At 43.1% G+C, this 23,142-nt stretch overlaps 1 protein-coding gene across 2 annotated transcripts in view; it reads right to left on the reverse strand.

Moving 5' to 3' along the window:
* LOC121546007 (paired box protein Pax-7-like) overlaps window positions 1–23,142 on the reverse strand; it is a 197,516-nt gene that overhangs the window by 115,112 nt on the left and 59,262 nt on the right. For both annotated transcript variants that reach the window (XM_041856969.1, XM_041856968.1), the window contains exon 6: window positions 1,760–1,925. In XM_041856969.1, coding sequence (XP_041712903.1) covers window positions 1,760–1,925 — 166 coding nt within the window. The remainder of the gene's footprint in view (window positions 1–1,759; window positions 1,926–23,142) is intronic.

Genomic DNA, 23,142 nt, shown 5'->3' on the forward strand with positions numbered 1-23,142 from the left:
CTTAAAATTTGATTTTAAACCGAACCCTAACTAATGAAGGCAAACTTTGATGCGTTGGTCCACCAGACCTTCCGCGCATTTGGGCGGAAGTGTCTGAGATTAGGTGTAATGTGACTAACATGACATCACGTTAGAGTGTATGCCATCCTTCAGTACAACTTGTCACCCTTTATAAAGCACATTTATATCATATTCGACATAGTGGCTTATGTCACAAAGTTTGACATTGGTGATTATGTCACAAAGTTATGCCACATTTATGAAACCTTTATAAAGCATGACATACTGTATGGTTATAGATGCTTTGTAACACATGTATGTAATGCTTATGAAGCCTTTATAAACTGAGCGTAATTTCAAGCGGGACCATTATTTTTATTGAAGCCAGGCAATTACTGTTCAACTGGTAGAGCACGGCGCTTGTAACGCCAAGGTAGTGGGTTCGATCCCCGGGACCACCCATACACAAAAAAAAATGTATGCACGCATGACTGTAAGTCGCTTTGGATAAAAGCGTCTGCTAAATGGCATTTTATATTATTATTATTATTATTATTATTATTATTATATTTAGCAAATATGGGATACGCCTACAATTTGTTATTTTGTTTCTGTAGGCTATTTAACAACCTAGGCCATAACGGAGTAACATTCGAATTGGAGTTTATGACAACGCAATACATAAAAGACCATAAATGCACAACTTGAAGCAACCGCATATTTTTGTATGTTTGGTGGCACATTGATGGAATATTCTCCTAACCCTCAGAAAACTGGACACAGGAATGTTCTTGAAACGTTCCCATGAAACGTGTCTAGAACACTATTATCTTATGTTCTGATGTCACGGATTCAGCCGAGGCTGCTCCTCCTCCTTGCTCGGGCAGGCTTCGGCGTTCGTCGTCACCGGAGTACTAGCTGCTACCGATCTATGTTTCTGTGTTCTACTTGTTTTGTCTTCATTGTACACACCTGGTTCCCATTATGTCTATGATTTGTTCCCTATTTAACCCCCTGGCTCCCACTGTGTTGTGTGCGTGTTTGTTCATTGTTTGGTGTTATCGACTGGTGAGCGGGATTGTCCTCCCTGCGTGGAGTTTATGTTCATTTGTTATTTACGAGTAAAGTACGTTGTCTACTAGCTCTGTGTCCTGCGCCTGACTCCGTCCTACCGCTACACACTGATGCCTGACATCTGAGAACATGACAACCTTGTTTTGTGTATGTTTGGTGGGACGTTGATGGAATATTCTTCTAACGCTCAGAAAACTGGACACAGCAATGTTCTTGCAATGTTCCCATGAACCGTGTCTAGAACATTAATATCTTATATTCTGAGAACATGGCAACCATGTTCTGTATATGTTTGCTGGGATGTTGATGGAATATTCTCCTAACTCTCAGAAAACTGAATAATAACAATCCAATAAAAATACATATTGGATATTCTGAGTTATGTTTGACATTAGGGAATGTTCTCCTAACTCTAACGCCAAAACATGCTAAATAGGTTCTCAGGAGGTTTTTGCTAACATACATTTAATGTTCCCCTAACTAATGGAAAACTGGACACTCAAACATCTGGGGAACATTATGGTAACATTCTCTCTCCCACTGAGCTAAATCCTAGGCATTAGCTCAAGGAGCTACAGTAAATGAGCATTAGATGACTCTACGTGGCTAACCAACTATGGCAATGGTACCTCAACAGTACATGTTAGGACCATGTGTTTGCAGGGGGTGGTAGAGATGTCTATACCTTGTGAATGCGTGCTTGTGCCGTAGCCAGAATCTTGGAGCTGGTAGGTGGGTAGCGTGGGCATGCCACTGCCTGGGAATCCGCCCGGCAACAGGTGATTGAACGCCGCCAGCTGATTGGCTCCCGCTTGCTTACGCCACCTGGCCCGTCGATTGCTGAACCACACCTAGAGAGAGACAGAGAATTTTCATAAATGAATGAGGGACTGCACAGAAGGGAGGAGAAAGAGAGACAGAGAGAGAGAAAACATAGACTTAAGATAAAAAGGGAAGGAGGAAGACCAAGGCAAAAAACCTGCATTTAACTGTTTAACTGTTAATCCAAACTGGTTGACCCAGTATTATTCTGGAGGTGATAATTGCGAATGAGTCAATCAAACATACTTAAATCTTAGTTAACACCATCAGTGTGAGAGCCCTACACACTATGAGCAAAATTACTGTTAAAAAAATGCCTAACTCAAATTAACAGCAGCTTGCTGATGACTAGTTTCAGGTGCGATGGTGTTGGATTACATCAAAAAATCTAATAATGGAACGGCTGGTTGGACCTGAGGACTGGGTTAAAAGGCTGATTTACAGTGCATTCGGAAAGTATTCCCTTGACTTTATCCACATTTTGTTACGCAAAAGCCTTATTCTAAAATTGATTAAATTATAAATTTTTCTCATCAATCTACACACGATGATGACAAAGCGAAGACAGGTTTTTAGAAATGTTGGCAAATGGATGTAAAAAAAAACAAATACCTAATTTACATAAGTATTCAGACCCTTTGCTATGAGACTCGAAATTGAGCTCAGGTGCATCCTGTTTCCATTGATCATCCTTGAGATGTTTCTACAACTTCATTGGAGTCCACCTGTGGTCAATTCAATTGATTGGACATGATTTGTAAAGACACACACCTGTCTATATAAAGGTCCCACAGTTGACAGTACATGTCAGAGCAAAAACCAAGCCATGAGGTCAAAGGAATTGTTTGTAAACCTCCGAGACAGGATTGTGTCGAGGCACAGATCTGGGGAAGGGTACCAAAAAATGTCTGCAGCATTGAAGTTACCCAAGAACACAGTGGCCTCCATCATTCTTAAATGGAAGAATTTTGGAACCACCAAGACTCTTCCTAGAGCTGGCCCCCCGGCCAAAATGAGCGGTCGGGGGAGAAGGGCCTTGGTCGGAGAGGTGACCAAGAACCCGATGGTCACTCTGACAGAGCTACAGAGTTCCTCTGTGGAGATGGTAGAACCTTCCAGAAGGACAACCATCTCTGCAGTACTCCACCAATCAGGCCATTATGATAGAGTGGCCAGACGGAAGTCACTCCTCAGTAAAGGCACATGACAGCCCGCTTGGAGTTTGCCAAAAGGCATCTAATGGACTATCAGACCATGAGAAACAAGATTCTCTGGTCTGATGAAACCAAGATTGAACTCTTTTGCCTGAATGTCAAGCGGCATGTCTGGAGGAAACCTGGCACCATCCCTTCAGCAGAAAGGATTGGGAGACTAGTCAGGATCGAATTGTTGCAGAGTTGCAAAGAAAAAGCCATATCTCAGACAGCCCATCTTAATCTTTTCTTTTTATTGGCCAGTCTGAGATATGGCTTTTTCTTTGCAACTCTGCCTAGAAGGTCAGCATCCCGGAGTCGCCTCTTTACTGTTGACGTTGAGACTGGTAGTTTGCGCTGTTCTGTGAAGGGAGTAGTACACAGCGTTGTATGAGATCTTCAGTTTCTTGGCAATTTCTCGCATGGAATAGCCTTCATTTCTCAGAACAAGTATAGACTGAAGAGTTTCAGAAGAAAGTTATTTGTTTCTGGCCATTTTGAGCATGTATTCGAACCCACAATTGCTGATGCTCCAGATACTCAACTAGTCTCAAGAAGGCCAGTTTTATTGCTTCTTTAATCAGCACAACAGTTTTCAGCTGTGCTAACATAATTGCAAAAGTGTTTTCTAATGATCAATTAGCCTTTTAAAATGATAAACTTGGATTAGCAAACACAACGTGCCATTGAAACACAGGACTGAAGGTTGCTGATAATGGGCCTCTGTATGCCTATTTAGATATTCCATAAAAAATCAACCGTTTCCAGCTACAATAGCCCTTTACAACATTAACAATGTCTACACTGTATTTCTGATCAATTTGATGTTATTTTAAATGGACAATTATTTTTTGCTTTTCTTTCGAAAACAAGGACATTTCTAAGTGACCCCAAACTTTTGAACTGTAGTGTATATTTGCACCAAAACAAATTACAGTGTCACGCCCTGACTCAGGGGACTCTTATATGTTGAGTCAGGGTGTGTATATTCTTTGTGGTGTTTTCTATGTTTTGATCTATGATGTGTAGATCTATGTTGGCCGGTGTGGTTCCCAATCAGAGGCAGCTGTAGCTCGTTGTCTCTGATTGGGGATCATACTTAGGCAGCCTATTGGCACTAGTGGGTTGTGGGATCTTGTTCCGTGTAAGGTTTGTTGTGTGTTACCTTAGGACTTCACGTGTCGTTGGTTTATTGTTTTGTCGTGTGTTTATTCAGTTTAATAAACATGTACGCATTTCACGCTGCGCCTTGGTCTGACCCGTCATTCAACGAACGTGACAGAAGATCCCACCAAACGAGGACCAAGCAGCGTGCCCAGGCGGAGTGAATAGCCATGTCACAGGTGGGCAAATTGTGGTCATGGGAAGAGATATTTGCGGGGAGAGGACCATGGGCTAAGGTAGATGCCCAGGCAGGAGAGGTGCAACGGCAACACGGAGGAGGCCGGTCGAGGAGGAAGCCCGAGAAGCAGCCCCAATAAAAAAATGTGGGGGGGGCACACGGGGTGGTTGGCGGAGCCTAGTGTCAGAGCAGAGCCAACTCCCCGTACTCACGCGAGGAAGCATATGACTGGGCAGGCTCTGTGTTATGCGGAGCTGCGCCTTGGTCTGACCCGTCATTCAACGAACGTGACATACAGAAAGCATTGAGTTTTATTAATAAAACAATAACTTTAGTGAAAGATAAGGTTAAGGGAATATTACATTTACATTTACGTCATTTAGCAGACGCTCTTATCCAGAGCGACTTACAAATAGGTGCATTCACCTTATAGCTAGTGGGATAACCACTTTACAATGTTATAATTTTTTTTTTTGGGGGGTTGGAGTAAAGGGGGGGGTGGGGGTAGAAGGATTACTTTATCCTATCCCAGGTATTCCTTAAAGAGGTGGGGTTTCAAATGTCTCCGGAAGGTGGTGAGTGACTCCGCTGTCCTGGCGTCGTGAGGGAGCTTGTTCCACCATTGGGCTGCCAGAGCAGCGAACAGTTTTGACTGGGCTGAGCGGGAACTATGCTTCCGCAGAGGTAGGGGAGCCAGCAGGCCAGAGGTGGATGAACGCAGTGCCCTCGTTTGGGTGTAGGGACTGATCAGAGCCTGAAGGTAAGGAGGTGCCGTTCCCCTCACAGCTCCGTAGGCAAGCACCATGGTCTTGTAGCAGATGCGAGCTTCAACTGGAAGCCAGTGGAGTGTGCGGAGGAGCTGGGTGACGTGAGAGAACTTGGGAAGGTTGAACACCAGACGGGCTGCGGCATTCTGGATGAGTTGTAGGGGTTTAATGGCACAGGCAGGGAGCCCAGCCAACAGCGAGTTGCAGTAATCCAGACGGGAGATGACAAGTGCCTGGATTAGGTCTTGTGTAAGGCAGGGTCGTACTCTCCGAATGTTGTAGAGCATGAACCTACAGGATCGGGTCACCGCCTTGATGTTAGCGGAGGACGACAGGGTGTTGTCCAGGGTCACGCCAAGGCTCTTCGCACTCTGGGAGGAGGACACATATATTGTCTCATTCAAACCTGAAAACAAAGTGCAAGTTACATCAATATCATAACATCATACACAACCGCTTGCCCTTGCATTCAGGTTCCACACAAGCAAATCACGTCATATTCTCCTTTCTATCTTTCCTGTAACAAAGCCAATAATGTATAGAGTAGTCCTCAAGTACATTTAAGTTTCACTCTTTCTGTTCTGACAATCAGCCAAATGGGTAACACTTTACTTGACATCTAGCGTCAGAACACATTATGACACGGTCATAACCATGTCATAATGTCATAACAGCTGACATAACTTGTCATAACCTGTCATAATAAAGTCATAACACTGTCATGACCCATATATTGTTGTGACATATTTTGGGTTATTTTATGGCTGGTTATGACCCACATAAGAGTGTCAAAACCCACATTTATTCAAATGTGTTTTTTCCCTGCCAAGAAGTTTCCTTTTGTTTAAGTTTGTTTCTTAAATCCTTTGTTGTTGTTGTAATGAATTATTTAAATTCATGTTTTTACGCTATGACACTGTCAAGAAGCATTATGACCATCCTGTGTCACTTTACTTGGACCAAGAAAATATACTTTGACACTGTCAAGAAGCATTATGACCATCAGAATCATATAAGCCAGATAGGCCTATCATGTACATGCCCTCATCAGTCATCAAGAGGGTGTCTTGTCCTGCTCCTGAAATCTGCTCCTGCATTCTTCCAAGTCATCAGCAACAGAGCATTGGGTTTGGTGCATGTCTGACATCTATGTGCGCGCAATTATAATTCAATGTGGTCAATTTCAGAAAAAGTTATACAACATACAAATACTGTTGACAATTAGGCTATGTTTTAATGGAATGTTTTGCATTGTAGATTTTGGTGGGTTTTGACATAACTTGTCATAACCCTGTCATAATATGGTCATAACACTGTCATGACACATATTTAGACTTGTTCAAATCAAATCAAATTGTATTGGTCACATGCAGATGTTATTGCGGGTGTAGCGAAATGCTTGTGCTTCTAGCTCCAACAGTGCAGTAATATCTAACAAGTAATAACTAACAATTTCCCAACATTACATTTACATTTACATTTACGTCATTTAGCAGACGCTCTATACCAAATACACACAAATCTAAGGTAAGGAATTAATTAAGAATATATACATTTATGGACGAGCGATGTCAGAGCGGCATGGACAAAGATACAGTAGAATAGTATTGAATACAGTATATACATATGAGAACTGCAAGATATGTAAACATTGTTTAAAGTAACTAAGATACAGTATTATCAATGTAATCCTCCAGAAACGACAGAACAAATAATGCAACAAATATTGCGGTTAAACTCAAATATACTAATTGATCAAAACCATTATGTTTGGAATAAATGTTTAAAAAAGGTATAATCTTCGTAAATTATATCATAGGTACTGTCCATTTGTAGCTTGTTTTGGACACAGGTCCAGGAATGACTAAAGGATTGCAATATTTACCTGGAGCTAACCCTGCAGATAACACTACTGGGTGATCTAAAAGTCATAGTCAATCGATCAATAATATAACAATACTTTTAGCAAAAATGTTTCTTTTCAATTTTCAATCTGTAGAAACCATGACAATAGAAGGGTTCAGAACTTTTGTAAAACATCACAGTACAGTTGAAAAATATATGGCAAATAGAAATCCAATATGGATTGTGTTAAGAGATACATGGGTGGTGTTGAATGGAGTTGAATGATGGGACTAATAACAACTAACAACAAGATAACTAATGTAAAGCATAGTGTCCATAACAAGTATATACAGTTGAAGTCGGAAGTTTACATAAACGTAGGTTGGAGTCATTAAAACTCGTTTTTCAACCACAAATTTCTTGTTAACGAACTATAGTTTTGGCAAGTCGGTTAGGACATCTACTTTGTGCATGACACAAGTAATTTTTCCAACAATTGTTTACAGACAGATTATTTCACTTATAATTCACTGTATCACAATTCCAGTGGGTCAGAAGTTTAAATACACTGAGTTGACTGTGCCTTTAAACAGCTTGGAAAATTCCAGAAAATTATGTCATGGCTTTAGAAGCTTCTGATAGGCTAATTGACATCATTTGAGTCAATTGGAGGTGTACCTGTGGATGTATTTCAAGGCCTACCTTGAAACTCAGTGCCTCTTTGCTTGACATCATGGGAAAATCAAAAGAAATCAGCCAAGACCGCAGAAAAAAAATTGTAGACCTCCACAAGTTGTAGACCTCCACAATTTACAAATGCCTGAAGGTACCACGTTCATCTGTACAAACAATAGTACACAAGTATAAACACCATGGGACCATGCAGCTGTCATACCGCTCAGGAAGGAGACGCGTTCTGTCTCCTAGAGATGAACGTACTTTGGTGCGAAAAGTGCAAATCAATCCCAGAACAACAGCAAAGGACCTTGTGAAGATGGTGGAGGAAACCGGTACAAAAAGTATCTATATCCACAGTAAAACGAGTCCTATATCGACATAACCTGAAAGGCCGCTCAGCAAGGAAGAAGCCACTGCTCCAAAACCGCCATAAAAAAAGCCAGACTATGGTTTACAACTGCACATGGGGACAAAGATCATACTTTTTGAGAAATGTCCTCTGGTCTGATGAAACAAAAATAGAACTGTTTGGCCATAATGACCATCATTATGTTTGGAGGAAAAACAGGGTTGTTGCAAGCCGAAGAACACCATCCCAACCGTGAAGCACGGGGGTGGCAGCATCATGCTGTGGGGGTGCTTTGCAGCAGGAGGGACTGGCGCACTTCACAAAATAAATGGCATTTTGAGAAAGGAAAATTATGTGGATATATTGAAGCAACATCTCAAGACATCAGTCAGGAAGTTAAAGCTTGGTCGCAAATGGGTCTTCCAAATGGACAATGACCCCAAGCATACTTCCAAAGTTGTGGCAAAATGACTTAAGAACAACAAAGTCAAGGTATTGGAGTGGCCATCACAAAGCCCTGACCTCAATCCTATAGAACATTTGTGGGCAGAACTGAAAAAGCATGTGCGAGCAAGGAGGCCTACATACCTGATTCAGTTACACCAGCTCTGTCAGGAGGAATGGGCCAAAATTCACCCAACTTATTGTGGGAAGCTTGTGGAAGGCTACCCGAAACATTTACCCAAGTTAAACAATTTAAAGGCAATGCTACCAAATACTAATTGAATATATGTAAACTTCTGACCCACTGGGGAATGTGATGAAAGAAATAAAAGCTGAAATAAATAAATCATTCTCTCTACTATTATTCTGACATTTCACATTCTTAAAATACAGTGGTGATCCTAACTGACCTAAGACAGGGAATTTTTACTAGGATTAAATGTCAGGAATTGTGAAAAACTGAGTTTAAATGTATTTGGCTAAGGTGTATGTAAAATTCCGACTTCAACTGTACATACATACACATATACAGTGAGGGAAAAAAGTATTTGATCCCTTGCTGATTTTGTACGTTTGCCCACTGACAAAGAAATGATCAGTCTATAATTTTAATGGTAGGTTTATTTGAAGAGTGAGAGACAGAATAACAACAAAATAATCCAGAAAAACGCATGTCAAAAATGTTATAAATTGATTTGCATTTTAATGAGGGAAATAAGTATTTGACCCCCTCTCAATCAGAAAGATTTCTGGCTCACAGGTGTCTTTTATACAGGTAACGAGCTGAGATTAGGAGCACACTCTTAAAGGGAGTGCTCCTAATCTCAGCTTGTTACCTGTATAAAAGACACCTGTCCACAGAAGCAATCAATCAATCAATCAGATCCCAAACTCTCCACCATGGCCAAGACCAAAGAGTTCTCCAAGGATGTCAGGGACAAGATTGTAGACCTACACAAGGCTGGAATGGGCTATAAGACCATCGCCAAGCAGCTTGGTGAGAAGGTGACAACAGTTGGTGCGATTATTCGCAAATGGAAGAAACACAAAACAACTGTCAATCTTCCTCGGCCTGGGGCTCCATGCAAGATCTCACCTCGTGGAGTTGCAATGATCATGAGAACGGTGAGGAATCAGCCCAGAACTACACGGGAGGATCTTGTCAATGATCTCAAGGCAGCTGGGACCATAGTCACCAAGAAAACAATTGGTAACACACTACGCCGTGAAGGACTGAAATCCTGCAGCGCCCGCAAGGTCCCCCTGCTCAAGAAAGCACATATACATGCCCGTCTGAAGTTTGCCAATGAACATCTGAATGATTCAGAGGAGAACTGGGTGAACGTGTTGTGGTCAGATGAGACCAAAATTGAGCTCTTTGGCATCAACTCAACTCACCGCGTTTGGAGGAGGAGGAATGCTGCCTATGACCCCAAGAACACCATCCCCACCGTTAAACATGGAGGTGGAAACATTATGCTTTGGGGGTGTTTTTCTGCTAAGGGGACAGGACAACATCACTGCATCAAAGGGACGATGGACGGGGCCATGTACCGTCAAATCTTGGCTGAGAATCTCCTTCCCTCAGCCAGGGCATTGAAAATGGGTTGTGGATGGGTATTCCAGCATGACAATGACCCAAAACACACGGCCAAGGCAACAAAGGAGTGGCTCAAGAAGAAGCACATTAAGGTCCTGGAGTGGCCTAGCCAGTCTCCAGACCTTAATCCCATAGAAAATCTGTGGAGGGAGCTGAAGGTTCGAGTTGCCAAACGTCAGCCTCGAAACCTTAAGGACTTGGAGAAGATCTGCAAAGAGGAGTGGGACAAAATCCCTCCTGAGATGTGTGCAAACCTGGTGGCCAACTACAAGAAACGTCTGACCTCTGATTGCCAACAAGGGTTTTGCCACCAAGTACTAAGTCATGTTTTGCAGAGGGGTCAAATACTTATTTCCCTCATTAAAATGCAAATCAATTCATAACATTTTTGACATGCGTTTTTCAGGATTTTTGTTGTTGTTATTCTGTCTCTCACTGTTCAAATAAACCTACCATTGAAATTATAGACTGACCATTTCTTTGTCAGTGGGCAAACGTACAAAATCAGCAGGGGATCAAATACTTTTTTCCCCTCACTGTATATATCCTTTTTTAAAATATATTTCCCATCATTTTTTGCGAGAGAAAAAAAAACATATGGGGGATTCGTAGTGATGCAGACAATTACATTGATGGAACTTACAATCTATCTGCAATATTAAAGCTGATCTACCCCATAAATAAATTAAAATTAAAAGATACAGTAGAATAGTATAGAATACAGTATATACACGAGTAATGCAAGATATGTAAACATTATTAAAGTGACTAGTGTTCCATTTCTAAAAGTGGCCAGTGATTTCTAGTCTATGTCTATAGGCAGCAGCTTCTAATGTGCTAGCAATGGCTGTTTAACAGTCTGATGGCCTTGAGATAGAGGCTGTTCTTCAGTCTCTCGGTCCCAGCCTTCCTGTGACATTGGGTGCTGTAGGTGTCCTGGAGGGCGGGTAGTTTGCCACCGGTAATGCGTTGTGCTTACCGCACCAAATTTCTTCAGCCTCCTGAGGTTGAAGAGGCTCTGTTGCGCATTCTTTCACCACACTGTTTATGTAGGTGGTCCATTTCAGTTTGTCAGTGATGTGTACGCCAAGGAACTTGAAGCTTTCCACCTTCTCCAGTGCGGTCCCGTCGATGTGGATAGGGGGGTGCACTCTCTGCTGTTTCCTGAAGTCCACGATCATCTCCTTTGTTTTGTTGATGTTGAGTGAGAGGTTATCTTCCTGGCAGCACACTCCCAGAGCCCTCACCTCCTCCCTGTAGGCGGTCTCGTCATTGTTGGTAATCAAGCCTACTACTGTTGTGTCGTCTGCAAACTTGATGATTGAGTTGGAGGCACGCTTGGCCACGCAGTGATGGGTGAACAGGGAGTACAGGAGGGGGCTGAGCACGCACTCTTGTGGGGCCCCAGTGTTGAGGATCAGCGAAGTGGAGGTGTTGTTTCCTACCTTCACCACCTGGGGAAGGCCCGTCAGGAAGTCCAGGACCCAGTTGCACAGGGCGGGGTTCAGACCCAGGGCCTCGAGCTTAATGATGAGCTTGGAGGGTACTATGGTGTTGAATGCTGAGCTATAGTCAACGAACAGCATTCTTACATAGGTATTCCGCTTGTCCAGATGGGATAGGGCAGTGAGCAGAGTGATGGCAATTGCATCGTCTGTGGATCTATTGGGGCGGTAAGCAAATTTAAGTGGGTCTAAGGTGGTAGGTAAGGTAGAGGTGATATGATCCTTGACTAGTCTCTCAAAGCACTTCATGTCTCCCGAGTGGCGGAGTGGTCTAAGGCACTGCATCGCAGTGCTAGCTGTGCCATTAGAGATCCTGGTTCGAATCCTGGCTCTGTCGTAGCTGGCCGCAACCGGGAGACCCATGGGGCGGCGCACAATTGGCCCAGCGTTGTCCAAGGTAGGGGAGGGTATGGCAGGCAGGGATGTAGCTCAGTTGGTAGAGCATGGCGTTTGCAACGCCAGGGTTGTGGGTTCGATTCCCATGGGGGGCCAGTATGAAAAAATCTTAAAAATAAGATCAGGGTTGGGTTATAAAAAAATATCAGAAACTTTGAACATCCCACGGAGCACCATTAAATCCATTGTTAAAAAATTGAAAGAATATAGCACCACAACAAACCTGCCAAGAGAGGGCTGCCCACCAAAACTCACGGACCAGGCAAGGAGGGCATTAATCAGAGGCAACAAAGAGACCAAAGATAACCCTGAAGGAGCTGCAAAGATTGGAGTATCTGTCCATAGGACCACTTTAAGCTGTACACTCCACAGAGCTGGGATTTACAGAAGAGTGGCCAGAAAAAAGCCATTGCTTAAATAAATAAAATGTAGCCAAAAGGCATGTGGGAGACTCCCCAAACATATGGAAGAAGCGACTCTGGTCAGATGAGACTAAAATTGAGCTTTTTGGCCATCAAGGAAAACGCTATGTCTGGCGCAAACCCAACACCTCTCATCACCCCGAGAACACCATCCCCACAGTGAAGCATGGTGGTGGCAGGGACTGGGAAACTGGTCAAAATGTAAGAAATTATGGATGGCACTAAATACAGGGAAATTCTTGAGGGAAACCTGTTTCAGTCTTCTAGAGATTTGAGACTGGGACGGAGGTTCACCTTCAAGCAGAACAATGACCCTAAGCATACTCCTAAAGCAACACTCAGGTGGTTTAAGGGGAAACATTTAAATGTCTTGGAATGGCCTAGTCAAAGCCCAGACCTCAATCCAATTGAGAATCTGTGGTATGATTTAAAGATAGCTGTACACCAGCGGAACCCATCCAACTTGAAGGAGCTGGAGCAGTTTTGCCTTGAAGAATGGGCAAAATCTTAGTGGCTAGATGTGCCAAGCTTACAGAGACATACCCCAAGAGACTTGCAGCTGTATTTGCTGCAAAAGGTGGCTCTAGAAAGTATTGACTTTGGGGGGGTGAATAGGTATGCACGCTCTAGTTTTCCGTTTTTTTGTCTTATTTCTTGTTTGTTTCTCAATTTAAAAAATAGCATCTTCAAAATGATGTTGTGTAAATCAAATGATAAAAACCCCCAAAACATCACTTTTAATTCCAGGTTGTAAGGCAACAAAATAGGAAAAATGCCAAGGGGGAAACCCACTGTATCTCTTTTGCATTCTCCACAATAACCTTCAACCTGGCATTTCTGCTTTCCACAACCCGAGTCGTATTGATAACATCCAATGATACATCCATGTAAGCTCCATCAGTCTGCACTGTAGTTCTACCAATCTGTTTTACGGCCTCTGCATATGATACATCATGACTGATCCTATATCTCTGAGCCTCTCTAGCCTCTCTCTGTACCTGGCATCCACCAAATGCTGCACTGTGTTCTCCCCCACAATTACAGCACTTAACCTTCACATTGCTTCCACATTCACCGTAATCATGTGCCCCTCCACATTTGGCACATCTTTTATTTCCTTTAAACTGAGCAGCTACATGTCCCATTCTTTGGCATTTAAAACACTGCAGCGCATATGGGACAAATTCTCTAACATTGAAACGAAGAAATCCTATCTGTTCTTTTCCCGGCAAGACTTTCTCAAACCTCAGCATCACTGATAAGCTATCACATCTTTGACCCTCTTTCCTAATGATCAACCTTTTTTGCCCAATCACTCTGCCTCCTTTCACATTTTCTTTAATATCATCTGTGGACATAGATATTGGGACCCCAGTGATGACTCCCCTCAATCTAGCATAAGCACCAGCGACATGGTTTTTAATCTTCTTCCCATTAAGCTTTTCCATTTTCAAAAGCTTCTCTTGCGGAGCCTGGCTACCACTTAATATTAACATAATACCATTTCAAATGAACCAAGTTTCATTTCAATTCACCCCAGAATAAATTCTTACAGCGTGGCTGTGTGGTTGAGTGGGTCAAATTCCAACAAAATGTACCATTTTACTGCCCCTCCTGTTTCTAATCTGTCTAAATAAAGCATTGAAAGAATAAAGGTGGAATTCCACAAAAAATATTCTCCATAGTCCCTAGTCATCAATCAATATTTAGGATATAAACCATTTTAATTTATAAACCATTACTTTTATGAGAAACACAGTTTTTTTGTTTTGATGCTGCATTTTACATGCACTGAAACCCCCAAAATTGTTTTCACAATACTCTCTAAAAAACACCAATATTCAGGTTGAAGAACCACTTTGGGCGTTTCAGAGTACTTCATTTCTGTTTAAAAAAACATTGTGTATTAAAACACTTATATTGGGTTTAAATTCAGGCTGCCCACTCAAGAGAAAGCTTCAAACTGTAACTAGTGCCTGCAACCTGGTTCAGGTTATCAATCAACCTACCAGGGTAGTTACAAACAGTACAGGAATGAAATCATCAACATGTTTTTATCATATCTTTACTAATGCTGCAGAAATGTGTTTTAAAGCAGTATCCAAATCCATCGGATGTAGTGATCACAATATAGTAGCCATATCTAGGAAAACCAAAGTTCCAAAGGCTGGGCCTAATATTGTGTATAAGAGGTCATACAATAAGTTTTGTAGTGATTCCTATGTTGTTAATGTGAAGAATTCCTGAGTGGCGCAGTGGTCTAAGGCACTGCATCGCAGTGCTAACTGTGCCACTAGAGATCCTGGTTCGAATCCAGGCTCTGTCGCAGCCGGCCGCGACCGGGAGACTCATGGGCGGTGCACAATTGGCCCAGCGTCGTCTAGGGTAGGGGTGGGAATGGCCGGCAGGGATGTAGCTCAGTTGATAGAGCATGGCGTTTGCAACGCCAGGGTTGTGGGTTCGATTCCCACGGGGGGCCAGTATAAAAAAAATATGTAATCACTAACTGTAAGTCGCTCTGGATAAGAGCGTCTGCTAAATGACTAAAATGTAAGAATATTTGTTGGTCTGTGGTGTGTAATGACGAGCAACCAGACACCGCACTTGACACATTTATGAAATTGCTTATCCCACTTACTAATAAGCATGGAACTATTAAGAAAATGACTGTAAAAACAGTTAAATCCCCGTGGATTGATGAGGAATGGAAAAATTGTATGGTTGAGAGGGATGAGAAAAAAGAGATGGCAAATACAGTGGGGGAAAAAAGTATTTAGTCAGCCACCAATTGTGCAAGTTCTCCCACTTAAAAAGATAAGAGAGGCCTGTAATTTTCATCATAGGTACACGTCAACTATGACAGACAAAATGAGAAAAAAAAATCCAGAAAATCACATTGTAGGATTTTTAATGAATTTATTTGCAAATTATGGTGGAAAATAAGTATTTGGTCAATAACAAAAGTTTCTCAATACTTTGTTATATACCCTTTGTTGGCAATGACACAGGTCAAACGTTTTCTGTAAGTCTTCACAAGGTTTTCACACACTGTTGCTGGTATTTTGGCCCATTCCTCCATGCAGATCTCCTCTAGAGCAGTGATGTTTTGGGGCTGTCGCTGGGCAACACGGACTTTCAACTCCCTCCAAAGAATTTCTATGGGGTTGAGATCTGGAGACTGTCTAGGCCACTCCAGGACCTTGAAATGCTTCTTACGAAGCCACTCCTTCGTTGCCCGGGCGGTGTGTTTGGGATCATTGTCATGCTGAAAGACCCAGCCACGTTTCATCTTCAATGCCCTTGCTGATGGAAGGAGGTTTTCACTAAAAATCTCATACATGGCCCCATTCATTCTTTCCTTTACACGGATCAGTCGTCCTGGTCCCTTTGCAGAAAAACAGCCCCAAAGCATGATGTTTCCACCCCCATGCTTCTCAGTAGGTATGGTGTTCTTTGGATGCAACTCAGCATTCTTTGTCCTCCAAACACGACGAGTTGAGTTTTTACCAAAAAGTTATATTTTGGTTTCATCTGACCATATGACATTCTCTCAATCCTCTTCTGGATCATCCAAATGCACTCTATCAAACTTCAGACGGGCCTGGACATGTACTGGCTTAAGCAGGGGGACACGTCTGGCACTGCAGGATTTGAGTCCCTGGCGGCGTAGTGTGTTACTGATGGTAGGTTTTGTTACTTTGGTCCCAGCTCCCTGCAGGTCATTCACTAGGTCCCCCCGTGTGGTTCTGGGATTTTTGCTCACCGTTCTTGTGATCATTTTGACCCCACGGGGTGAGATCTTGCGTGGAGCCCCAGATCGAGGGAGATTATCAGTGGTCTTGTATGTCTTCCATTTCCTAATAATTGCTCCCACAGTTGATTTCTTCAAACCAAGCTGCTTACCTATTGCAGATTCAGTCTTCCCAGCCTGGTGCAGGTCTACAATTTTGTTTCTGGTGTCCTTTGACAGCTCTTTGGTCTTGGCCATAGTGGAGTTTGGAGTGTGACTGTTTGAGGTTGTGGACAGGTGTCTTTTATACTGATAACAAGTTCAAACAGGTGCCATTAATACAGGTAACGAGTGGAGGACAGAGGAGCCTCTTAAAGAAGAAGTTACAGGTCTGTGAGAGCCAGAAATCTTGCTTGTTTGTAGGTGACCAAATACTTATTTTCCACCATAATTTGCAAATAAATTCATTAAAAATCCTACAATGTGATTTTCTGGATTTTTTTTTCTCAATTTGTCTGTCATAGTTTACGTGTACCTATGATGAAAATTACAGGCCTCTCTCATCTTTTTAAGTGGGAGAACTTGCACAATTGGTGGCTGACTAAATACTTTTTTTCCCCACTGTAGGTCTGACTGTACAACCTATTGGCAAACGTACTGCAAATTGAGAAATCATGTGACTAAACTGAATAAAAATATGAAAAAACTACACTATGAAACAAAGATAAATGACATAAAGAATGATAGTAAAAAGCTTTGGAGCACCTTAAATGAAATTATGGGCAAGAACTCCACTCCATCATTCATTGAATCAGATGGCTCATTCATCACAAAACCTACTGATATTGCCAACTACTTGAATTATTTTTTCATTGGCAAGATTAGCAAATGTAGGCATGACATGCCAGCAACAAACGCTGAAACTACACATCCAAGTATATTTGACCAAAAAATGAAAGACAGGCATTGTAATTTTGAATTCCGTAAAGTAAGTGTGGAAGAAGTGAAAAAAGTGTTATTGTCGATCAACAATGACAAGCCACCGGGGTCTGACAACTTCAATGGAAAATTACTGAGGATAACAGAGGACGATATTGCCACTTCTATTTGCCATATCTTCAATTTAAGCCTACTAGAAAGTGTGTGCCCTCAGACCTGGAGGGAAGCAAAAGTTATTCCCCTACCTAAGAATAGTAAAGCCCCCTTAACTGGCTCAAATAGCCGACCAATAAGCCTGTTACCAAGTAAACTTCTGGAAAAATGGTGTTTGACCAGATAAAATGCTATTTTACAGTAAACAAAGTGACAACAGACTTTCAGCACGCTTATAGGAAAGGACATTCAACAAGCACAGCACTTACACAAATGACTGATGATTGGCTGAGAGAAATTGATGATAAAAATATTGTCGGGGCTGTTTTGTTAGACTTCTGTGCGGCTTTTGACATTATCCATCACAGTCTGTTGCTGGAAAAACGTATGTGTTATGGCTTTACACCCCCTGCTATATTGTGGATAAAGAGTTACCTGTCTAACAGAACACAGAGGGTGTTCTTTAATGGAAGCCTCTCCAACATAATCCAGGTAGATTCAGGAATTCCCCAGGGCAGCTGTTTAGGCCCCTTACTTTTTTCAATCTTTACTAATGACATGACACTGGCTTTGAGTAAAGTATGTATGCGGATGCCTCAACACTATACACGTCAGCTACCACAGCGACTGAAATGACAGCAACACTTAACAAAGAGCTGCAGTTAGTTTCAGAATGGGTGGCAAGGAATACGTTTTCATGGTTTCATTTCACAGTCATGGTGTTTTGAGACATTCTATTTTACAGTGCTTTCTTTACCCTCTCCAAGGGCTCCCCAGGTACCTGACTCTAGTCCCCCTTAGGCCCCTGTCTGCCCTGTCTCTGGCACTATCAACGGCTAGTGTAAAAACAGATACCCCAGAAGCAGCGGGTGTCTGAGTCATCATAACAGCACTTCTCAGTAGGTGCCCTGAAGGGAGTAGGTTTTAACACGCACCAAGTCATGACTGGGAGTCAATGGAGCTCAGCTTCTGGTCCCGTTAATTGCCTCCTATTCCCAGTGAGGTTCAACTCCTTTAATTTGACTGAGCCAGAGGTGTGGACTCGAGTCACATGACTTGGAATCTGACTGAGTCTCGATAGATTACTCTCCACGCAGCCAGAGATAGTACCTGCAGCATCGCACTTGCAAAAAAAACATGCAACAGATTGGCTAGTGAAACGCACACTAGGCCCTCTGATTGGACCAGCAAACTGTCAATCAACACAGGTCGGGTGAGCTAGCGAACAGATTGCTAATTTGCTGTAGGCTACAGCTATAGGATCGGGTGCAGCGCAAATGTCAAATTGTAGGGTGAGAGGATTCCCATTAATACATACAGTTGAAGTCGGAAGTTACACCTTAGCCAAATACATTTAAACTCAGTTTTTCACAATTCCTGACATTTAATCCTAGTAAAAATTCCCTGTCTTAGGTCAGCTAGGATCACCACTTTATTTTAAGAATGTGAAATGTCAGAATAATAGTAGAGAGAATTATTTATTTCAGCTTTTATTACTTTCATCACATTCCCAGTGGGTCAGAAGTTTACATACACTCAATTAGTATTTGGTAGCATTGCCTTTAATTTGTTTAACTTGGGTCAAATGTTTTGGGTAGCCTTCCACAAGCTTCCCACAATAAGTTGGGTGAATTTTGGCCCATTCCTCCTGACAGAGCTGGTGTAACTGAGTCAGGTTTGTAGGCCTCCTTGCTTGCACATGCTTTTTCAGTTCTGCCCACACATTTTCTATAGGATTGAGGTCAGGGCTTTGTGATGGCCACTCCAATACCTTGACTTTGTTGTCCTTAAGTCATTTTGCCACAACTTTGGAAGTATGCTTGGGGTCATTGTCCATTTGGAAGACCCATTTGCAACCAAGCTTTAACTTCCTGACTGATGTCTTGAGATGTTGCTTCAATATATCCACATCATTTTTCTTCCTCATGATGCCATCTATTTTGTGAAGTGCACCAGTCCCACCTGCAGCAAAGCACCCCCACAGCATGATGCTGCCACCCCCGTGCTTCACGGTTGGGATGGTGTTTTTCGGCTTGCAATCAACCCCCTTTTTCCTCCAAACATAACGATGGTCATTATGGCCAAACAGTTCTATTTTTGTTTCATCAGACCGGAGGACATTTCTCCAAAAAGTACAATCTTTGTCCCCATGTGCAGTTGCAAACCGTAGTCTGGCTTTTTTATGGCGGTTTTGGAGCAGTGGCTTCTTCCTTGCTGAGTGGCCCTTCAGGTTATGTCGATATAGGACTCGTTTTACTGTGGATATAGATAATTTTGTACCTGTTTCCTCCAGCATCTTCACAAGGTCCTTTGCTGTTGTTATGGGATTGATATGCACTTTTCTCACCAAAGTACGTTCATCTCCAGGAGACAGAACGCGTTTCCTTCCTGAGCGGTATGATGGCTGCGTGGTCCCATGGTGTTTATACTTGCTTACTATTGTTTGTACAGATGAACGTGGTACCTTCAGGCGTTTGGAAATTGCTCCCAAGGATGAACCAGACTTGTGGAGGTCTACAATTTCTTTTCTGAGTTATTGGCTGATTTCTTTTGATTTTCCCATGATGTCAAGCAAAGAGGCACTGAGTTTGAAGGTAGGCCATCCACAGGTACCTCCAATTGACTCAAATGATGTCAATTAGCCTATCAGAAGCTTCTAAGCCATGACATCATTTCCAAGCTGTTTAAAGGCACAGTCAACTTAGTGTATGTAAACTTCTGACCCACTGGAATTGTGATACAGTGAATTATAATTGAAATAATCTGTCTGTAAACAATTGTTGGAAGAATGACATGCACAAAGTAGATGTCCTAACCGACTTGCCAAAACTATAGTTTGTTGACAAGAAATTTGTGGAGTGGTTGAAAAACGAGTTTTAATGACTCCAACCTAAGTGTATGTAAACTTCCGACTTCAACTGTATGCAGCCCAAAATTTTTTGGTGATCAACAATATTAACTTTTTACTTTGCAAGTTCACCAGCAAGGGGCTCAGCAGCAAGGGGCATCAAGCAACATTTACTAACATTGGCCTACTGGACTTTTGATATGTCAAAATTGTTAGAAATTATAAATAAATTACTTATGAAGCTTGCATTTGGAATATATTGTTAAAATGTATTATTACATAATCAAAATATGTTGTAGACAAAATAATTAAAAGGGCTTTCTGGTAGACTCAATAAATAGACAAAGATTTGTAGTTGACAAGTCATTGCATGTATAGATTGTTTTTGTACTTGACATGAGACTTGACTTGAAAAAACTTGTGACTCGACTTGCTCTTAGAATGCACTTGACTCGAGACTTGACCCGAGACTAGGACCTTGTGACTTGAGACTTGCTTGTGACTTGAACAACAGTGACTTGGTCCCACCTCTAGACTGAGCACTAATTATAATTGCCACATTTGCTGTCAAAAGTGGGATCCCAATTGGTACATAATCCCAATTGGTACTGCATTACACACTGCCATGGACAGGCTATCCCAATCATAAGCCCTGGCCTGCCCTGCTCTTGCTGATGTAATGTCACGACTTCCGCCGAGGCTGCCTCCCCTCCTTGTTCGGGCAGGCTTCGGCGTTCGTCGTCACCGGCTTACTAGCCACTGCCGCTCCATTATTCATCATTCCATTTGTCTTGTCTTGTCAATCACAGACACCTGGTTCTTATCCCCTCATTAGTCTGTGTATAAGTGTTCCCTCTGCCCCCCTTGTCCTTGTGTTTGATTGTTTATTTGTGAGAGTAGTGTAGCTCGGTGGAGCTACTCGTACCTAATTATTGCCGGGGTAGATATTTCCCCTGTGCCTGTTATTGTTGGAGCTACCGTTACCTTGTATTTCCTGGGTAGATTTTCCCCTGTGCCTGTTATTGTTGGAGCTACCTTTACCTTGTATTGCCAGGGTAGATTTTCCCCTGTGCCTGTTTCGCTTGTCGCTATCCAGCGCTATTTGTGTACGACGGAATAAACTCTGCATTCGGTGATTACCCTCCTGCGCTTGACTCCTTCTATCACACTCATCACATGTAAACCCTTTTGTGCTGCCTAACCAATGGCTGTGCTGTGTACCGGTGGCTCTTGAGGAGGCGAGTCAAAGGCTTCCCTCCCCCCTAAATAAATGGCCCAAACAATGTTATATTTGTGCGCACGAACTAGGCCTACTGATGTCCTGTTCAGCTTGAGAGGGAGAGTGCGAAGATGAGAAGGAGGACCAGAGGTAAGCTTGCTACTGCCATAATTGATTTGATTTAAAAAAATATGTTTTGTTGCCCATAATGAAGCTATTTATCAGAGTTACTGACCTCACAATAAGCCATATTCGAGTATTTTACATAACTTACATTACTATGAAGCGTCAGCCGTGGAGATGGACAGCACATGGGTGCTGAAAGTAGGCTAATTCGAGAAGGCCTAATTAATTGAAACAGTCGTCATTTTAATTTGACTTTCGGCTACTAACAACAAGAGGGGCTTTGTGTTGGAATCATCTATCCATAGATTTTGTCAGCCAATTCCTTCAGTCACCATGCACTCCTTAAATATCTCAGTGTCAGTGAATGGCTTGGTGTGTTAAGTTAAAACCAGGCGCATCACAGAATCACCAACCTTAGGCTCCCCCATGAACACCATATCGATACCGAACTTAGTATGTCACGCATTCGATATATCGCGCTGCAGCCCAGAGCTCCTCAGCTCACTCAATCCACCAACCTCAGCCTCCCAGTGACTTGGATTACAGGCACGTGACACCGCGCCCGGCACCCAGAGGGATCCATATATCCCGACCACGGGAGTTCGACGGGACAGCTGCTCTCTGCCAGGGATTCCTCCTCCAACTGGAGCTCTACTTATCCAGCATCAGGCTGGCCCCATCGGAGCGGGAGAAGGTGTCCGCCCTCGTCTCCTGCCTCTCGGGGAAAGCCCTGGAGTGGGCCAACGCGATCTGGAACGAAGGAAGAGCCGCGTTGGACAACTACGGGGAGTTCGCTCGCCTATTTCGGAATGTCTTCGATCACCCGCCCGAAGGTTGAGAGGCAGGCGAGCGGCTGGTCCAACTGAGGCAGGGGACAAGGACTGTGCAGGACTTCGCCCTGGAGTTTCGGACTCTAGCAGCTGGGTCCGGGTGGAACGAACGGGCCCTTATCAACCACTTCCGATGCCATCTGCGGGAGGACATCCGAAGGGTGCTAACCTGCCAGGACACCAGGTTGTCCTTCACACAACTGGTGGACATGGCCATCCATTTGGACAAACTGCTGGCGGCCAGAGGACGTCCTGGAGGGGGTCTGCCCGTTCCAACCCCGGCCGACTCGGATCACGAGGTGATGGAGTAGGGTGGAGCCGCGATCCGTGAGAGCGGAGGACGACAGCACCAGTTTCACTCTGGTGGCACGAAGGGACATTACACCGCACAATGTCGTAAGCATTCTTTTGGGTCTGGAGGCGTTAGGCAGGGCACTCTCGCATCACCCCAGGTATCGAACACCCACACTTGTTCAAAGCCCTCTGCTGAGCACTGTACCCTACCCATCCACTTTCCTGATCACATTGCAGTACCCCAGTGTAAGGCGCTAGTCGATTCAGGCGCAGCTGGGAACTTTATGGACAGGGCATTCTCACACAGTCTAGACATTTCATTAGTTCCCCTATCCATTCCACTCCCCATCAGAGCACTTGACAGTCGACCATTAGGGTCCGGGTTTGTTAGGGAAGTTACATTTACATTACATTTTAGTCATTTAGCAGACGCTCTTATCCAGAGCGACTTACAGGAGCAATTAGGGTTAAGTGCCTTGCTCAAGGGCACATTAACGTCATTTAGCAGACGCTCTTAGCCAGAGCGACTCACAAATTGGTGCGTTCACCCTATAGCCAGTGGGATA

This window comes from Coregonus clupeaformis, chromosome 30 (genome assembly GCF_020615455.1).
Source record: "Coregonus clupeaformis isolate EN_2021a chromosome 30, ASM2061545v1, whole genome shotgun sequence".
Classification (NCBI taxonomy): domain Eukaryota; kingdom Metazoa; phylum Chordata; class Actinopteri; order Salmoniformes; family Salmonidae; genus Coregonus; species Coregonus clupeaformis.